At 36.8% G+C, this 20,038-nt stretch overlaps 2 protein-coding genes across 10 annotated transcripts; one reads left to right on the top strand and one right to left on the bottom strand.

The window, feature by feature from the left end:
• The first annotated feature begins 11,867 nt into the window (after positions 1–11,867).
• Positions 11,868–17,281, top strand: LOC120002831 (aminopeptidase M1-like). Of its 9 annotated transcripts, none has more exons than XR_005469191.1 (19): positions 11,868–12,192; positions 12,278–12,423; positions 12,574–12,676; positions 12,893–13,079; positions 13,165–13,258; positions 13,372–13,525; positions 13,703–13,807; positions 13,882–13,998; positions 14,385–14,498; positions 14,618–14,800; positions 14,910–15,219; positions 15,414–15,535; positions 15,620–15,717; positions 15,812–15,989; positions 16,063–16,177; positions 16,266–16,298; positions 16,434–16,511; positions 16,635–16,712; positions 16,974–17,281. XR_005469191.1 is itself a non-coding variant. In XM_038851670.1 (19 exons), exons 1-19 carry the CDS (start codon positions 11,968–11,970, stop codon positions 17,154–17,156), a joined length of 2,655 nt encoding a protein of 884 aa, XP_038707598.1. In that variant the 5' UTR covers positions 11,868–11,967; the 3' UTR covers positions 17,157–17,281. The 9 variants fall into 9 exon arrangements, 6 of the variants coding, with proteins under 6 accessions (XP_038707598.1, XP_038707599.1, XP_038707597.1 ...); XR_005469190.1 differs by having other exon boundaries at positions 16,405–16,528; positions 16,974–17,115; XR_005469189.1 differs by having other exon boundaries at positions 16,266–16,333; positions 16,434–16,528; positions 16,974–17,115.
• A 605-nt stretch (positions 17,282–17,886) lies between these two features.
• LOC120002706 (pollen-specific leucine-rich repeat extensin-like protein 1) lies at positions 17,887–19,821 on the bottom strand. Its single transcript, XM_038851477.1, has one exon. It carries the CDS (start codon positions 19,722–19,724, stop codon positions 17,961–17,963), a length of 1,764 nt encoding a protein of 587 aa, XP_038707405.1. The 5' UTR covers positions 19,725–19,821; the 3' UTR covers positions 17,887–17,960.
• Positions 19,822–20,038: the final 217 nt, after the last annotated feature.

Below are 20,038 nucleotides of genomic sequence, written 5' to 3'. Positions count from 1 at the left end.
GTCAATGGACAGGCTTCAGTCACATGATCATGATTTGAACAAATAGCGCACACAATAACGGGCTTTGTTGGCACCGAAGCTTTCACATTCATTCCCTTCATGGCTTCAACAATCATGTCAATTTTTCGATTGATATTTCCCATCTCCGCTTGTACCATAGTGTCGGTACTGACTTCGTACATGCCTTGCTTCCTTGTTAAGCTTCTACCCCGTGTAGAAAATTGTTGAGAATCTTCACTCAATTCTTCGAATAGCTCCATCGCTTCCTCACTACTTTTCCTCATTAACACTCCATTACAAGCTGAGTCAACCTTCATCCTATTAATCTCATTCAACCCTTCATAAAAGTGCAGCACAACATCATCCTTATGCAGATTATGAGTTGGGCAACGAGTTAAGCGGCTCTTGAAATCTTTCCAAGCCTCATAGAATAAATCACCTTCTTTTTGCTGAAAATTTTGAATTTCTCGCACCAGCTGCTTGGTTCTATGGGCTGGGAAAAATTCCCTTAAAAACTTAGTTGCCATCTGCTCCCACGTGCCAATAGTACCTGCTTCAATAGAGTTGTACCACATCTTGGCTCCTCCTCTAAGAGTGAATGGAAAGAGCACCAATTTCAGATTATCAGTAGATATCCCTGTCATGTGTTGAGTACGACAAAGATCAGTAAAATCCTTCAGATGTTGGTGTGGATCTTCATCAAACCGCCCCTCATAATGTGGTACAGAGTTCAGCAATTGAGGTGACAGGCTGACATTAGCAGCTCCCGTAGGTTGATATGTAATACATGATGGCTGGGTAATGTTCTGCGGGATGTATCTGTTCATCATGGGTATCCTTGCAATACCCGTTGCATTCCCAGCACCACCAGCAATTTGAATCTCATGATTGTGTGGGTTTTCAGCCATGTTTCTTTGTCTCAAAGCTCTAGTTGTTCTCTCAATTTCTGGGTCAAATTCTTCTAATGGTTGATCTTGAGAGCGAGTATTGACCATGCAATGTAAGCAACAATTCTGAACCTGCACAAATTTTATTTTTTTTTTTAAAGTAAGTTTCAGAAGGATAAATCAACTAAATAAATAACTACACACTATTGCCGTAAGAAACAACTGATAATAAACTTAACAGTCCCCGGCAACGACGCCAAAAACTTGATCGATACTTTTTATTGCAAGAAATACTTGCAACTCAATACCGACGGGTTTATCCCAATCGCAAGTGTACGTGCCAACTGACAGTATAATAGTGAAAGGGATCGAATCCACGAGGACTGTATTAATTACCAACTATAACTGCTGACAATAGTGTAAATAAATATCAGAGCTTCTAATATTAACTAGCAATAAAATTGAACTAAATATCAATAGATGAAAAACTAGCTTGGGTTTGGCTTGCCAACTACCTCCACCTGTGCACACAGATTAATATACAATCACACAATTTAAAAGTCTAACAATGTCAATTGAAAGGCCTTGGTCCAGCTGCAGTCAATTAGATTTCCCTAAACAACGATCCTGACTTTGGTCCAGTTGCAAGATCTTTTCTTATCAAAGGAGTCTTGGTTGGTCTATCCTAAGAGTTTCCTAAGACAAGCATAAGCACTAGGAAATCGACAGTTGCACAATCTAGGATAATGGTCTATTACCCAATCAATTATGTCCTATGTTCCCAAAACTTGGATCTTACGCAAGTTCTTGTTACTTCGTCAAACACCGGGTCATGGTCAGCCGAATATGTTTAACTAACAATTCCTAAAATTATGATGTTGATCAGGCATGCATAACAATAGGAAATAAACAATTAATCCAGAGAACAAAGAATTAAACTTAGTCTGATTGTCAATTAAATATGTGCACAAGGTTTATGGTAGAAGTATTACCAAACCCTAGCTAGAAAAGAGTTTAGCTACACATGATTAAAATTAAAACCATATTAATACTCATAGACAATGTTCAAATCAATGGAAGAGTAGAAATTTGCTGAAGAATTGATGTGCCCAGCTTTGATGTTGCTTCTCCTCCTTCCTGCCGACACCCACTTCCTCAATCTTTGGTCTTCGGCTGCGCAAAGTAAAAGTCTCCCCTTTTTTCTCAGCTTAACACGCCTTATATAGTCTTTAGCAAGCCCTAAACTGGCCCAATTGTCCTTGCCACGTCAGCAACTTAATTAACACAAGTCTGGTTCCCACGTTCTGCGGCCGTGACAAGTTGCAAAACAGGTTACAAATTCTGTCCAGTAATGAATTTATTCTCCCGCAGTACCTGTGCATAAAAACACCAATGTGGGTAGTATTTTGCACTAAACAACATAGAAAAATAGTAATTTTAAGCCCGTAAAAGTAGGTGTATTTTACACCCAACAGTTGGATGATATAATGGTGCACTTATATAAAAAAGGGTTTCAGCCTTAATATCATTATTGGACAGCTCATCGTGAAGAAATTCCTGAAATTCCCCCTGTGACGACTGTCGATGTGCATGCAGATGCTACAAATTATTATTGATAGGATTGTAATCAGGCTAATTTCCATTCGTACGAGCAGATGGTGATAGACGCTGTTGGGCCTTCGGTTGGGGATGAGCTCTTACAAGGAGAAGATAACAACTGATAGTTTGTGCTGGAACCTCCTAATCCCAATGCGCAAGCTTTGTTTGACATGTTGTCTGCTGCCCAAGCTCCACTATGAGACGAATTCGAGTCACAGTCAGAGTTGTTTGTTGTAATGAGGTTAAACATTAAAGTTAACTACAATATGTCCCAGGATTGTTTCGATGACGACGTTCATTTTATGAAAGAGTCTATGCCAGAAGATAATAAGATGTCTGTGGACTTCTATCAAACTAAGAAGTCAGTGTCTAAACTCAGACATGGATATCAACGAATCGATTACTATACGAGTTGGTGTGTGATATACTATAAGGATGATGCGAATGAGACGCAGTGCAAATTTTACGGGGCAGAACTTTATAAACCTCGATGAACTGGATGAGGAAATTATAAGGATATTTCGATTAAACGTATGTGGTACCTGCCTCTGATTTCCTAGGCTTCAAAGGCTTTACAGTTCAACAGTTACAGTAAAGGAGATGAGTGACATTACAAGCATCGAAGCGAGTCCAATATCCTGTGTCATCCATCAGATGGAGAAGCATGAAAACACTTTGATTGAACATATCGAGATTTTGCTTCAAACCCACAAAATATAAGATTAAGTTTGTGTGCGGATGGTTTCACTCCTTTTAGACAATCTGGAAAGAATTATTCATGTTAGCCTATCATTTTGACTCCTTATAATTTATCTCCTAGGATATGCATGAAAAGAGAGTTTATGTTCCCAACAGTAATCATTCCGGGTCCTCAAAATCTAAAGAGAAAAATCGATGTTATCTAAAACCCCTGATAGACGAACTCAATCAATTGTGGTGCGAAGGTGTGATAACCTACGATGTGTATTCGAAAGACAATTTTGTTATGAGAGCTGCACTGATGTGGACTACCAATGACTTTCCTACCTATGGTATGTTGTTTGGATGGATGACACAGGGGAAGTTAGCATGTCCTTGCTGCATGGAGCATTCAAAGGCGTTTACTTTGAAAAATAGCTTGAAAAATTTGTGGTTTGATTGTCACAGATAGTTTTTGGACCCGACACATCCTTTTAGGTGAAATAAGGATGCGTTTTTCAAGAATTGAATTGAGAGATCATAACCTCCTTCACCTTTGTCTGGGGAAGAAGTGTTCACATGAGTTTAGAATTTTGCAAAGATTATAGATACAGGCCCATTATCATTGTCGGGATATGACCAAGAACATAATTGGACCAAGAAGAGCATCTTTTGGGATTTGCCTTATTGGCACAATAATCAGATACGACAGAGCCTTGATGTCATGCATATTGAGAAAAATGTCTTTGATAACGTTTTAATATATGTATGGATGTTAAGGGAAAAACAAAGGATAATGCTAAGTCGCGATTGGACCTTCTACATTACTATAAATCTCTCAAACCGAAAGCACAATGTTGTCTTAATGGAGCAGAAAAAGGTTGTTTGTCATTGGGTCTCTAGTTTGAAGTTGCCAAACGGCTATGCCTCCAACCTAGGCAGATGCGTAGACATGAGAGAAGGAAAGATGTTCGAGATGAAAAGTCACGACTATCATGTTTTCATGGAGCGACTTATTCCAATTGCATTTAGAGCATTGTCGGAGCCCATTTGGGTTGTCATTATCGAGCTGAGTCACTTTTGTAGAGATATATGTTCAACTACACTGCGAGAGGATCAATTGATCATCATGGAGGCGAATATTCCTATGATCCTTTGTAAATTAGAGTGTATTTTTCCCCCATCTTTCTTTGATTCTATGGAACATCTCCTGGTACATCTGCCATTTGAAACAAGGATTGGTGGGCATGTACAATACAGATGGATGTATCCTTTTGAAATGTATTTTTATTCATATTATTATGACTTTGTCATATTATGTATATGTGAATTGAATTAATATTATGTTCGATTGATTTTTGTAATAGGTTCTTTCACATCCTAAAGAAGAAGGTTAAAAATAAATCTCGTGTGGAATGATCTATTTGTGAAGCATATATAGTCGAAGAGGCGTCGACGTTTGCTTCGTATTACTTTGAACCACATATGAGCTCTTGACAAACCAAAGTGCCTCGAAATGATGACGGTGGTACTTTCAACCCGAAATTCTCTAGAATTTCAATCTTTTAATTAACCTGGCCATCTTGCTGGTGAGGCTAATAGGCACTACCTCACTGATAAAGAATACGATGCAACAACATTATACATATTTTGAATTGTGATATAGTCCAACCTTTTATAAAGTAAGCTACTATAAATTGTGTTGGAATTATAAAGTGATCATATTGTAAGTGAATGATGGATGTGAATTTCTACCTCTCTCTAAGTCTCTTGCTCTCGTCTCTCGCTCAAACTAATGCTCGCGTCTTTTGCTCACATTGGTGCTCGCATCTCTCCTTGCTAGGGTAAGTGATTTGTGGTTTATTTGTATTCAAAAAGCTTTATTTGGGTTGTGATTTTGTGGGAATTATTGGGTTCTATGTGGGGAAGAATTTTGGGTTTTGATTGTAAACAATGGATGATGCCCATGTAGCCTACATCTGAACTGAGCGAGTTAACATTTTTTTTTTTTTTTTGCCTATTTTGGGTTGAGAGCTATTGTCGTGTCTTCTACGAAGGTCTTGTGATTTTAATTTGTTGTTACATGATTGGATTTTCATATAGGCTCTTTGTTGTTTATTGATCAAAGGTTTTGGTCGTACTGTCAATATTCAATTGTGAAGTCTTGAACAGGGCTTTGACAAGATACGATATTTTAGTTAAAAAAAATAGAGACTGGAATTGCAAGGACTTCCCTCGCCATTATTGACAGGATACGATATTTACTCGCATTCACCTTCCACCATGCAAATAGATCAAATTTTGGGCTATCCTCTTGCAAGCTCTCAATCAAATACTTCTCAAACACATATTTGTTTTCCATGGATTGTGATTCCTTCAAGTGTTTGTGAAAGTTTGATAATCTTGATGCCCTAATATTCGTACGAGGCAATTCATTATTTTCTAATTGTTGGCTTGTACTTTCTTGTACATTAGAACCTTCGTTTTCAATAACATATACATCATAAAGACGAATCAAAGTATCATTTACTTTCTTTGCTATCCCCGTCATTACATCAAAAGAGAACTCTATCATTTTTAACTTGCACTGAGGATCAAGCATAAGTGCAACAAACAACAAAGTGTTCATGTTATTGTTATCAATGTCTCCCCAATATTTTTTAAACTTGGACGTCATATTTTCAGCCACTCTTTTCAAACCTTCATTACCTCTATGACACTCACTATCAATTGCATCTTGAATTGTTACCAAGAGTTGAACCCTTGTGATCTTCTACAATGTAAAAATTAATATTAATAATTCTTTTATGCATGTTCCAATTAGCATCAATGAAGTGTGATGTGAGACACATGTAATTTAGATTTTGGATAGAAATCCATGTGTCTGTAGTGAGACAAACACATTGACCTTTAAGAGCTTTTTTCAAAATGATCTTCTTTTCCAAAAACACATCAAGACACTCTTTAGTCATTGTATTATGGCAAGGGATCTTTTTCACCTACGGCAAATTTCACGCATAAATGCCCTAAATCCCTCACCCTCCACATGTCTAAAAGGTAATTCATCTATTATGATCATTCGGGCTAAGGCTCATTTTGCTCTCGCAACATTATTCTATTAATATTCAATACTAGTAAGTAGTAATATCAGTTTATGAGTTTATTAAAGCATCCACAGTGGTGCTTGTAATATCCAACACTCCAAAACCATTCTCTCTTCTCTTCTCTCTTGCGTGGCACAATTTAATTGGATGAGTGAATCCCACAATATACACTATTCATCAAAACTCCATACATTCCAACATTCCATACTCATTTTCTCTATTTTCTCTCTTCCTTTTCATCACCTCTCTCTTCACTATTCATCAACTATACATATACTCCTATTCTCAAGTATCCTTTTTTCACAACTAAATTTTCAAGTGTCATTTTTTATCCATTGTGTGCATGTAGCGCTATACTTATCAAAAAAGTAACATTTCAAGTATTTGAAATACACTCCATTCTATCCATTGTGATGGTATAGCACTATATTTTTCCAAAAAGTGTTGTTAACAATGTTAGATATAGTATTTAATATTGCGGTCAGTTCGGTTTATTTAATATGTCAACAACTGACCACTATTTCTTTTGGACTGGTCGGTTTTAACCGAATGGTCGATTTTGATTTAACAAATACATTTGTACTGGTCATTCGATCGCCCGATTTGGTTTTTTTGGCTATTTTTGATAGCCCTAATTAAAATTGATTTTCTGCCATTGTGTGTTGATCATTTGCTTGAGATTATTAATTGCATTGGTAGAGGTTTCTCTAAACCATTATGTCAAGTGTTTTGATTGCAGAATTTTCTAGACCATTAATATGTTCGTGCACTGTTCACATGGCTCGACTTTGAATTTTAATCTAATTTTTGATATAGTGCTTATCAAGGTGTTGTGACATTGCATATGAAATTTCATTACATTTCAACATCATTTAATAGATGGAGTGTGTTGTAAAATATACACGCAGAGTGTTGTTTGAAAAATATATTTTTACAGTTCTTGCTTATTTGATATTTGATCATTCACCATATTGTATCATATCTTCCATTGGATTGAATATTGATTCGGATAATCAGAGTCTGAAGTTGTGTGCTATTCGTTAATTGACATAGATTTGTTTGAAATTGTAAAAAAGAATTCCAATTGAAATTTGGGGACATAATTCACCCCCCTCTTGTGTTAAGCACAATCTTTCAGAAAGGATGTAGATACACAACATCGAGTTTCTAGATTTCTTGTATTTCTTCAAATATGCTTACATTCAAATATACAGAAACAGAATCAGAATCATAATAAGAATAAGAATAACGAAAACGGAATTGAATAAACGTTAATGGTTGACAATGGAGATGACAAACATTAAAAAGATGAGAAGAAGGAAATGAGATTCAACAATGGCTAAATTATCCATTTTCACAGCACAATGAACATTAATGACAAATCAACCAAAGTAGAGGGAAACCAAATCAACCAAAAATTGTACACATATTCGCAGGTTCCTCGAGCTAGTGTGCTTTCAATGACCAGATCGAACTGGCTCGAGTTCGAGTTTGAGTTCGATCGAAAGTGGGAAGTCTATCGAGAAGTTGAGATGGAGAGAAGTCGTAATGGAGAGGAGTTAATACTTTAATTTGTTTAGAGAATACACATCGACTTCTTGTGTGCTATATAACACAATCTGGATAATCCATACTCACTTCGAATACTGATGCATGAGCAAATATCTTCAAATCTATACCATTAAATCTCTGTTTTACATGCTCAACCTTATTAGATATATCACTATGAAAGCTCTCACTAACAGTTTCTTAGTCTCCACTCCCCAGTCAGTCTCATCAAAGGCTTTTCCAGTGAAATTGAAGCTAACGATCATCTGGTATGAAGGATGGAACATCTATTGGAGTGAGTGAGATCTTTCATTTAAGTTATATCAAATCTATCTTTCTAAACTCTTAAACATAACACAAAATGCGTTATAGAAATACAAAGAAAAAAGATCTTATTTCCTTGTTTTAAATCAAATTGGAACTTGAAGGTTGTGTTTGGAAGATTGTCCAACAGCTTAACGTGAGCATAAATTTTGACCTCTGCTTAATCAGGCCAATGAAAGAAAATTAGCCTGTGAAGCATGGACACGACACTGCATGGATACGCCAACACGTCAGTTCTCAAAATTCTAAAGACACGACACGTCAAGGACATGACAAATAAATATTTAATAAACATATTTAAATTTAATTCATATAAATATCAAAATATAAATCAAAATACTAGTAAGTGTAATAAATATCCAACTACAAATCAAAATACTGTAAATTATAATTTTATTTGAACGACGACCTTATGGTTTGGATTGTTGGATTTTGGGCTAGGAATTGTCAAATTTAAAGTAGACAATTTTTGTTTTGAAGTGTCGGTTTTCTATATTTAGAAAAAAAATTACATGACAGGGTGACAAGTGTTCGATTGTTCATGTCCAGCAAGTGGGACACTTGCATTGACTGTCAACATCAACGTTTGCAAAAAAAATTCATCAGTAAACATCAAATCAAATGGCGTATATCAAGGTACATTATAGAGGAGGAAGGATTACCAGGGGAGAAGACAGCGTAATAAGGGGAGAAAGAGGGGAGGGATTAATGGATATTGGGAAAAGACAGCACAATGAGGGGCGAGGGCTTCGTTGTAGCCTGTAGTGACAAGAGTAAAGTTCTCTCTGGTTTTCATTTTTGTTTTTGCTTAAACTAAGATTTTTTAGTTTTGAGATTTAACAAATACATTTGTACCAGTCATTCGGTCAACTGATTCGGTTTTTTCGGCTATTTTTGATAGCCTTAATTAAAACTGATTTTTTGCCCTTGTGTGTTGATCATTTGCTTGAGGTTGTTAATTGCATTGGTGGAGGTTTCTCTAAACCATTATGTCAAGTGTTTTGATTGCAGAATTTTCTGGACCACTAATATGTTCGTGCACTGTTCACATGGCTCGACTTTGAATTTTAATCAATTTTTTGATACAGTGTTTATCAAGGTGTTGTGACATTGCATATGAAACTTCGTTGCATTTCGACATCATTTAATAGGTGGAATATGTGTTGTAAAATCTACATACGGAGTGTTGTTTGAAAAATCTATTTTTGTAGTTCTTGCTTATTTGATATTTGATCATTCACCATATTGTATCATATCTTCCATTAGATTGAATATTGATTAGCATAATCATTAGAGTCCAAAGTTGTGCGCCATTCGTTAATTGACATTGATTTGTTTGAAATTGTAAAAAAGGATTCCAATTGAATTTTGGAGACATAATTCACCTCCTCTTGTGTTAAGCACAATCATTTTGAAGGGATGTACATACACAACATCAAGTTTTTAGATTTCCTACATTTCTTCAAATGGGCTTTAATTCACATATACATAATCAAAGGATGTACATACACAACATCAAGTTTTCAGTATGCTTACATTCAAATATACAGAATCAGAATAATGAAAACAAAATTGAATAAACGTTAATGGTTGACAGTGGAGATGACAAACATTAAGAAGATGAGAAGAAGGAAATGACATTCAACAATGGCTAAATTATCCAGTTTCACAGCACAATGAACATTAATGGCAAATCAACCAAAGTAGACGGAAACCAAATCAACCAAAAATTACACACACATTCGCAGGTTCCTCGAGCTAGTGCGCTTCGCAATGACCGGATAGAACTGGCTCGAGTTCGAGTTCGATTTCAATCGAGAGAGGGAAGTCTATCTAGACGTTGAGACGGAGAGAAGTCGCAATGGAGAGGAGTGAATACTTTAATTTTTTCAGATGATACACATCGACTTCTTGTGTGCTATATCTAGCACATGATATAACACAATTTGGATAATCCATACTCACTTTGAATACTGATGCATGAGCAAATATCTTCAAATATATACAATTAAATCTCTATTTTACATACTCAACCTCATTAGATATATCATTATGAATGCTCTCAATAACAGTTTCTTAGTCTCCACTCCCCAGTCAGTCTCATCTAAGTAATTTTAGTGAAACTGAAGCTAACGATCATCTGGTATGAAGGATGGAACATCTATTGGAGTGAATGATATCTTTCATTTAAGTTATATCAAATCTGTCTTTCTAAACTCTTAAAACATAACACAAAATGGGTTATAGAAATACAAAGAAAAAAGAACTTGTTTCCTTGTTTTAAATCAAATTGGAACTTGAAGGTTGTGTTTGGAATATCGTCCAACAACTTAACGTGAGCATAAATTTTGACATTTGCTTAACCAAACCAATGAAAGACAATTAGCATGTGAAGCACGAACACAACACTACACAGATACGCCAACACGTCAATTCTCAAAATTCTAAAGATACGACACGTCAAGGATATGACAAATAAATATTTAATAAATATATTTAAATTTAATTCATACAAATTAAAATACTAGTAAGTTTAATAAATATCCAACTACAAATCAAAATACTATGGTCCCGTTTGGAAGATTTTTTTACTAACATTTATACTACTTGCTAATATAAATGTTAGTTGTCATCCAAACACCATTTTTTGTGCACATATGCTGAGACATTTTCATCAGCATTTTATACTACTTTTGCAATGCTACTAATTTGAAGCATTTCCCTAGCATTTGCATGATAATTATTTATTTTGTCCCCATTAAATCTACTTATTTTCATTAATTAATTAATTAATTAATTGTATCCATTGAAATTATTATTTAATTATATTAGATAAATTAATTAATATTTATTGTATTTTCATTAATTTTCTTTATTTTGGCATATTTAACTTTTATGTTTAAATATATTTATATGTTTAGCCTATAACTAAAATGCTTAATATCTCTGCGCGTAATTTGTCGCAATATGCTACACAGCATAATTGTTACCAATAAAAGTTCAACCAAACACCTACCTAGTATTCATGCAGCATATCTGCTATTATAATTATCCAACATTTCTACTACCATCATTTCTACTAGTATATCTATTACTTTCAAAAAGTTTTACCAAACTAGACCTATAAGTTACAATTTTATTTGAACGACGACCTTCAGGTCTGAATCACTGGATTTTAGGTTAGGAATTGTCAAATTTAAAGTTGACAACTTTTGTTTTCAAATGTCGGTTTTCTATATTTAAAAAAAATTACATGGCATGATGATAAGTGTCCGATATGTGTTCGTGTCCGGTAAGTGGGACACTTGCATTGATTGTGTTCGTGTCCGTTTTCCCAGCAATTAGCAGTACTTCAGCATCAAGACAATTAACAGTTAAACAGTAAGCCAAGATAATGAGGACAAAATCTATACTAGCTTCATCAAAGAAAGTGCCTTCTTTCACGCAATTTTCCACAATGCAAAAGACTTTTTGTTCCTATAAAGACACGATAGAGAACAATAGCAAAGTAACTCTCCCTGTCAACAATAGGCATGATATTATTTTCAAGTTCTCCACAATATTAGAAGACTTTTTGGACCTGTAAAGACAACAGCAAGTATCTGTCAACAATGGGCATATGATATTATTTTCAGTAAATAAACTAATTATTGAATATAACACTTCGAATTACTGCAAAATATAAATTTACTTGCCAAACATAACACCAAACGACTTGTATAATATCTCTTACTCATGGTTCAATTTCCCCACCCCAAAAGCTTGCTAAAAAAAGAAAACCTTTTGGTGTTCTGTGCTACACAAAGCTAGCTTTCATCAGAGGAAAAATGGAGCAGAAACCGAGCAGGGAGCAACTCAAAGGCCAAACAAGGCTACCAAAGTTTGCAATCCCAAAATTCTATGATATTTACCTCAAACCTGATCTCTCTCTGTGCAATTTCTCTGGTACAGTTTGCATTAACCTTAGCATCACCGAACCTACCAACGTCATCCTCTTGAATGCTGTGGAACTTACTGTCAGTGAAGTCTGGTTCAAGAACGCTGAGAGTAAAGTAATTAGTCCTTACCTGGTTAAGCATGACCAACGATTTATTGTTATTGGGTTTTCTTTAAATCTCTTTGTTCTTAATTTTGCAGCAGTACCATCCTTGTGATGTCAGTTTAGATGATGATAGTGAGATACTTTTTTTGGTCTTCCATGAAAAGCTTGGTGTTGGTGATGGATTGCTGGGGATTGAGTTTTCTGGGGCTCTTAATGATCATTTGAGGGGGTTTTATAGATGGTACTATCTATTTTCCTTCATCCGCTGGATTTCACAACAAAATTTTTTCCTAGAAAGCAGTCGTATTGTTCCTTGATTGGGAATCAATTTGGTGCTCTATACCTTTTTAAATTCAGGATGCAACTATTGTTTGATCCTTGATTTTTGTAGTACATATGTGGATATGGGAGAGAAGAAGAATATGGCAGTTACACAATTTGAAGCCGTGGACGCAAGGCGGTGCTTTCCATGCTGGGATGAACCTGCTCTTAAGGTCAGCAGCATTTTCAGTAAAATTTTACTGGCCTTGATTTTCATTTTACTCACCAGGAAAGTGAAACCAATAGATAGATATAGAGAGACCACATATAAACATAGACATGGAAAGATGGATTATACTATTGCATGTATCAGCAAAGTTTCCATCATTTTGATCATAGCATGGTATATATAATAATAGAGAAAACTACTTTGTTTTCATTCTTAACAGGCTACCTTCAAAATAACAGTGGATGTCCCTCTAGAATTGAAAGTGTTGTCTAACATGCCCGTTATTGATGAAAAGTTTGATGGGAACATTAAGACTGTCCATTTTGAGGAATCCCCTGTCATGTCAACTTATTTGGTTGCTCTTGTTATCGGTGTGTTTGATCACATTGAAGCTACAACGGCTGATGGTACGTGTATAAGCTGGATTTTTGTTTTATTTTTTCTTCCTAGTCGATCCTCTTTCTCAAATAGAGTCTTGACATTTTTCTGCAGGTGTTAAGGTTCGCGTATACTGTCCAGTGGGCACGAGTGATAAAGGGAAGTTTTCTTTAGATGTTGCTGTTAAGATGCTTGAACTATTTACTGAGTAAGTATATCAAAGTTTGTTTCTAATCAAGAGGTAGAAGAACATTTATTAACTTAATTTTGTGGTAATGCTATTACCGATACCAATCTTAACCCTCTTGTGGATTTTTTCAGATACTTTTCAATGCCATACCCACTTGCTAAACTTGATATGGTTGCTGTCCCTGAGTTTTCTGGTGGAGCTATGGAGAATTATGGTTTGATTACATATAGAGAGAATGAGTTGCTTCACGATGCTAAACTTTCAACAACTGCTAAAAAACAGCACGTAAGAGTTTAGCGGGATCTATTGGCCATTCATTTTTCCATTCCAATACCATGTAACATTTGTATTGTGTAAAATAGTTTCTCTATCATTATATAAAAGAGTTTTCTATATTACTATTGTTTAAAGACCTTTGTTGGTCTGCATTCTCGATGCTGAATAAGCGTATTTCTTTCGCAGCTGACAATTGTTGTGGCGCATGAAGTGGCCCATCAATGGTTTGGCAATCTGGTAACAATGGAATGGTGGACTCATTTATGGCTAAATGAGGGTTTTGCAACATGGGTAACTTTCAACTGTTTCCTTCTGCTAATTGTAATTGCATTGGAGACTATCTCTAAAACTTGATTTAATTCCAGGTTAGTTATATGGCCGCTGACAGAATATTTCCTGAGTGGAAACTGTGGACTCAGTTTCTTCAACTAAGTACTAGTGGCCTAGAGATGGATGCACTGGAACAATCACATCCAATTGAGGTAACAGAAACCAATCCTTGTACTTGATTTTACGATTACAAACTTTATCATCCTAAACAGTTTAGCTCGCTAATTTGGGTTAATGCCATTAGTTAGGAGATATGCAGCATGCGGTCGTGCTGCTATACAGCTTCCAAGGATTGTATGACTCACATGCTTTACAAAACAATATACTGAACTTCATTCAAAATAACACCGTTAATATATGGACAGGTCTATTGTGTGTTTGTGTCCATCCATTCCTGTGTGTTTATGTAGCATGTATGTATTCTTGTTTCTCGACTTATTCATCAGGAAAAGAGAAACCAAAGGCCGTTTGGTAGTTCAAGCATAATTGCATTACACAGTTAAACAATATCCTCTGTGGGCTGATATTCATTTTTCAGGTGGATATACACCACGCTCGTTCAGTTCTTGAAGTTTTTGATGCCATTGGTTATTATAAGGGATCTGCTATCATTAGAATGTTGCAGGGATATCTTGGGGATGACATGATCCAGGTCCGAATCTTTCTTCATCAGAAACATATATTTTGATGAATTTTCCTTAGCCTTTAAATGCCACCGTTGAAATGGTCTAGTTTTTTTTTTTAGCCATGTGTTTCATTCATGTCTTTCAGAATTCCTTGAGGGCATACATGAAAAGATATGCTTGGAGTAACGTCAAAACAGAAGATTTTTGGAGCGCTCTTTCTAAGGAATCGGGAGCTCAAGTAAACTCACTAATGGATAGTTGGACAAAGCAAAAAGGCTATCCAGTTATCTTTGTAAAATCTCAAGATCTTATTTTGGAATTTGAACAGGTACTACCAGTGGTGTGATGGAAAACATGCATCTGTTGAAATTTCCTTGGCTCATCACTGAAATTTTCTTTGTAGTAGCAATAAACATAATATTGATTTGGATTTGCAGTCACAGTTTCTCTTGTCTGGTTCCCGTGGTGATGGGCAATGGATTGTACCAATAACCCTATGCCTTGGCTCATACGATAGGCGCAAGAATTTCCTTATGGATTCAACAGTTGAAAGGGTGGATATATCAGAGCTTTTACCTTCTCCTGATGACAATTCAGAGTCGTTCAAAGGAACAAATGATGAACATTTTTGGATCAAAGTTAATGTTGAGCAGAGTGGTTTTTATAGAGTAAAATACGAAGATAAACTGGCAGCTCAATTGAGGAAGGCAGTAGAGAACAACTGCTTGTCAGCTACAGATAAATTTGGTATGCGTCACGTGTCACATTACTTTGTATTATCCATGTTCTATTCCTTGAGAAAATCATTTGCAGGCCGGGGAACTTGACCTATACAGTATTTAGGGCATGCTAATCGGACAACTTTTGATTACTTTATTTGCAGTATAAACTATAAATTGTCAATGAAATAAAATCAAATAGTCTTGGTTGTCTATTCTCAGGCATTTTGGATGATACATATGCCCTTTGTGTGGCTTGTGAGCTACCATTCTCTTCTTTGCTTAGCTTGATGGATGTGTACAGAAAAGAGCTTGATTACATTGTATTGTCAAAACTCATCGATGTAAGGATAATTTCACTTTCTTGAATATTTCTATTTATTTTGACATCCTTGGTAAGCTTACCTTTTTGCTAATTTGTACACCAGGCCTGTTATAATGTTGTGAAGATCGCAAGAGATGCCATTCCTGGTTCAGTAAAAGAAATGAAAGAATTTGTCATTGGGATTCTTCTATATGCTGCTGAGTATGAAAAATTAGTGTATACCGGTTTGTTAATATGAACACCTTTCATTTTTACGGATTGTTTCACTCTTTAGATTTCATGTTATCTGTTGCAGAGAACTAGGCTGGGAACCAGTTTCTGGAGAGAGTCATCTAAGCGCGTTGTCGAGGGGAGAAGTTTTTATGGCCTTGGCTGATTTGGACCATAAGAAAACTCACGAAGAAGCAATGCAGCGTTTTCAGATGCTAATAAACGATGGCAACACCGAGTGTCTTTCAGCCGACATGAGAAGGGTAACACGATGACACCTTAATGCCCACTTTATATTCTTCTGTTTACGGAGCCTTTTTTCAATCTCCCTTGCAGGCAGCATACATTGCCATAATGAGGAATTGTAGCACCTCAAATAGAAGTGGACTTGATTCGCTTTTGAAGATTTATAGGGAAGTTGATACCGTGCAAGAGAAGGAACGGGTTCTGAGTACGTCGCTGCTTCTCCATCCTAGATTGTTAATGGATGAAAGTTTCTAATTTGAATCTAATGTTTTACGTAATCGGACTTTCCACAGGATATTTGGCATCATGTCCAGACCCAAATATAGGTGTAGAGGTTCTGAACTTTTTGGTGTCTGATGAGGTCTAATTTGCTAACTGAACTCTCAACTCTTAAGATTGTCAACATACTTATTTTAAAGCAAAATCTGACAGCTACCAAGTTTATCTCAACCCCCTTTCAGGTTCGAGATCAAGATATCATTTACGGATTAGCTGGAATAAGTACAGAATGCTGTGAAATAGCTTGGGAATGGTTGAAGGTAGGCGGAGTTTCTGGGTGTGACAGAATCAAAATTATCTATGATTTTTTAGTGTGACTGACAAGATAAATGTGACAGAAAGAGTCATTAACATCGGACATGCATCTTGGGTATGACATGCAGGAGAATTGGGACCTAATATTGAAGAGGCATGGTGATGGGATGCTACTTACTCATTTCGTCAGAGATATAGTCACGCCGGTAAGCAGTTTGATTTCATTACATTACAATACTGCAGCAGTATACTGCATATATATGCTGCATTTATATTGATCTCTCTCATACACCGATGTTTTAAGGTCTCTCTCGTACAGGAGCCCCTTACGCGAGAATTTATCTGTTATTTACTTATTTATGCTGTTAAATCTATCCTTATTTGCGGCGCTGGAAGCTTTTGAAATTGCTCTATAATGTTCTTTCAACACTAACCATGAAATGAAGTTGATCCATTTGATCTTGCAGTTTGCAAGCAATGAAAAGGCTGATGAGGTTGAAGCATTTTTCATGGATCGCGTGCATCCATCGATTGCTATGACTTTGAAGCAAAGCATAGAGCAAGTCCGAATCAAAGTAAGGTGGGCTCACAGTATACAGCAAGAACAATCTCTTGAAGATATAATAAAACAATTAGCTTCCAGGGAGTGATAGATGTCTCTTCCCTTGTGAATATGTTAAGAAATACAGATTGCCACTAAATCCATCTAATCCTCATCATGTCCCAATTCAATAGTGTGCACAAATTGGATGTATATACAACTAAATTCCAAATTGAAAATTTTTATTAATTTGTAATGGAGAAGGCTGCAACCATGACAACTAAGGTATCGTTTGGTGAACAATTTCAACTGGCATGTATTATATGATTCAAGTTGCATTTGGCAAATGCTACTCAAACCAGCAATTTCAAGAGCATTTTAGAATTTTAACCAATAATTTCAGAAATATCTCCCTCTTTTAAGATAATTGGTTGTATAACACTATAGGTAATTTGTCATAGCATATATACTATAAAAAAAATTAACCCGATACATAATATTTTGGAAAATATATATGCTAACATTTTTAAGAGCACTCTAAAATCAACATATATGTGCCAAGCTGGTAGTAGAACAACAACTTGGTATGCATGTACAAGACGCCCCATCTTGAGTGTGTGGATTCGAGTCCAACCCCCTCCCATTCCCTTTAAATAAAAAAAATATAAAACCAACATATATGTTATTATTAAAAATTGTTTCCCAAACGAACCTTTTTATAAAAAAAAAAAAAAATCGTACACAAGAAGTAAAGAACAAAATCCAAAACTCCTCAGAACATCAAACCTGTCTATATATGTAACCTGTGTTTGCGTGTGTAAATGTGTAATCCAAAAGCGAAAGAAAACAACTCAACAATCAACATATCCTCATAAAGTTAAACAGCAAAAAAAAAAATCAATAAATCAAAAGGCTAACTTGGGCCTTCTTTTGCTGGGCCTTGAGTTGTTTCTGGGCCAAGATTTGACCTCCTTCTGTCATTGATCGATTTCGCCTTCTCTAGCCTGAGAGTTTCTTTAAACCTTGCAATGAAGTTATCAGCTTTGGTGTTCACGTCCGGGCTTGGACAGAATAACGGCGACGATGTCCCGTCCATTGCAGATGGACTCGACTCCTTATCCGATGGATCTTCCAACTCCGGTGACGCACTGCGTGATATGCTCTTTAGTCTAACATAGTCACCTTCCACCACATACCTCCACACTGGCATTTTGAACGGCGGAGGAGGCGGTGGCGGGGGAATCGGAATCAATGGCGATGCATTTCCACTATCTACATTATCGTCTGCCGCAGAATTAGAGATGCTCGTCTTCACAGGTTTTGGAGCCTTATGGGCCGCGGCTTGTGCGCTTTGGGCCTTCGTAGGACTCAACGCGCTCGCTTCGAGCGATTGTGCCGAATGATACACATTCCTTGATACACGCGCCGGCGGAGGTGGCGGAGGAGGAGGTGATGCTGCTGAGACAGAATGAACTTTCTTGGCTTTACCTTTCTTTGAAGAGAATAGACCTTGCAAGAATGCTGGTGGAGGTGGCGGCGGAGGTGGCGGCGCTGATGGTGGTGGTTGCGAATACAAATTGTGAGGTTGAGGATCGAATAGACTCTCAAGATTCTCAACACTCTTTTGTCTCTGCTTCTTCTTTCTTCTTCTAAGTGAAATCAGTAAATCCTTGCCTCTCTTCTTCCCACTCGTGCTAAACACCGGCGGAGGAGGCGGTGGCGATGGAGGTGCAGCCGGTGATGGCTGTGGTCGATAGATCACATTCTTTACTTCCGCATCCATGTTCTTACTTCCTCCTTCACCTCCATTATCTTCTTCAGTATGTCTCCTCTTTGCTTTCCTCCTCACCGCCTTAGACAGCAGAGCTTGGCTCGATTGTGGTGGCTGCTGCTGGGACGACTGTGTAGCAACAGCTGGAGCTAGTGGGGGTGGAGGTAACGGTTCAGGCGCCGGCCGCGGAGATGTTCTTGGAGGTAGTGAAACTTCCTTCTGACGAGTAATACTCGCCGAATTGTCCACCTCAACCTCCTTAGTACTCCCGGTGCGATTATCTCTGACTTCTTGAGACTCGGGCAGCCATTGATCAGATCTTTGACTGACAAAGGTATCATCATAGAATCGCCACCGTTCATCACCGGTAACCCAGGACGATTCCTGCCGTAGATCTGGGTACGAGCGGCCGCTTCTTAGTCTGTTCAACTTGTTATAAGCCGTTCGATCTGGAAAATCGTACCAACGATCATTACTTTGTGGCGTTGATGGATTCGATTTCTGAGCCTCGTTTTTGGTTTGGCTATAGATGTTCCGATCTCCATAATAACTTGAACTTGAACTTGAAGCTGCAAAATGGTTATCATTGGTTCTGCCGCTGCCGCTGCTGGTGTTGCTGTTACTGGTTTTGCTGAGAAACGCACAGACAATCGCAAAAAGTACTAGAACTAGATTCAATGAATCCCAACTTCTCTTGACCAAATGCGGTTTAACAATCTTAGCAGTAAAGGAGAGAAAGGAAGGAACGATAACGAAGATAAGAAGAAACGCAATGGCTAATAAGAAGATGAGAATGAAACCGGAATTGAATATTAAAGAAAAGGAGTCGCGGCGGCGGAGGCAGTGGCGGGGACTGGTGTTTTGGAGCCAAAATGGTGAGGGATTGTCTTCCTCTTGATCATCCATCTTTTTGTGGTTTGGTTCTGCTTTTTTTGCTTACACTTTCAGTTTGCTGTTGTTGGCTTTTGGTACTTTGGCTTTGTTATTTCTTTTAGTTATTTCTTTTAGTTATATAAGACCATAAGTAAAGTAGGAGGGGTTAGTGGTCGTGTTTGATTAATATAGTATTAATGCTAATCCACTACTACAAGAAATATAAAAAGAAAAGCATAATATAATATATGTCATCGTGAGGATGACAGGCAATGCATTTTCAACTTTGAAAATATTCGAGCTACAATGATGCATGTGACCTCTAGTTCTCTACTCTCTGGTGTACA

The sequence above is a fragment of the Tripterygium wilfordii genome, chromosome 7, assembly GCF_013401445.1.
Source record: "Tripterygium wilfordii isolate XIE 37 chromosome 7, ASM1340144v1, whole genome shotgun sequence".
Taxonomy (NCBI): Eukaryota; Viridiplantae; Streptophyta; class Magnoliopsida; order Celastrales; family Celastraceae; genus Tripterygium; species Tripterygium wilfordii.
This window is presented reverse-complemented; position numbering and strand designations above follow the sequence as displayed.

Coding starts and splice junctions, on each gene's coding strand:
- LOC120002831 (XM_038851669.1), top strand. CDS start 11,968: ATGGAGCAGAAACCGAGCAGGGAGCAACTCAAAGGCCAAACAAGGCTA. Junction 13,999..14,384: donor AACAATCACATCCAATTGAG/GTAACAGAAACC, acceptor TTCATTTTTCAG/GTGGATATACACCACGCTCG. Junction 15,536..15,619: donor TATTGTCAAAACTCATCGAT/GTAAGGATAATT, acceptor TTTGTACACCAG/GCCTGTTATAATGTTGTGAA.
- LOC120002706 (XM_038851477.1), bottom strand. CDS start 19,724: ATGGATGATCAAGAGGAAGACAATCCCTCACCATTTTGGCTCCAAAAC.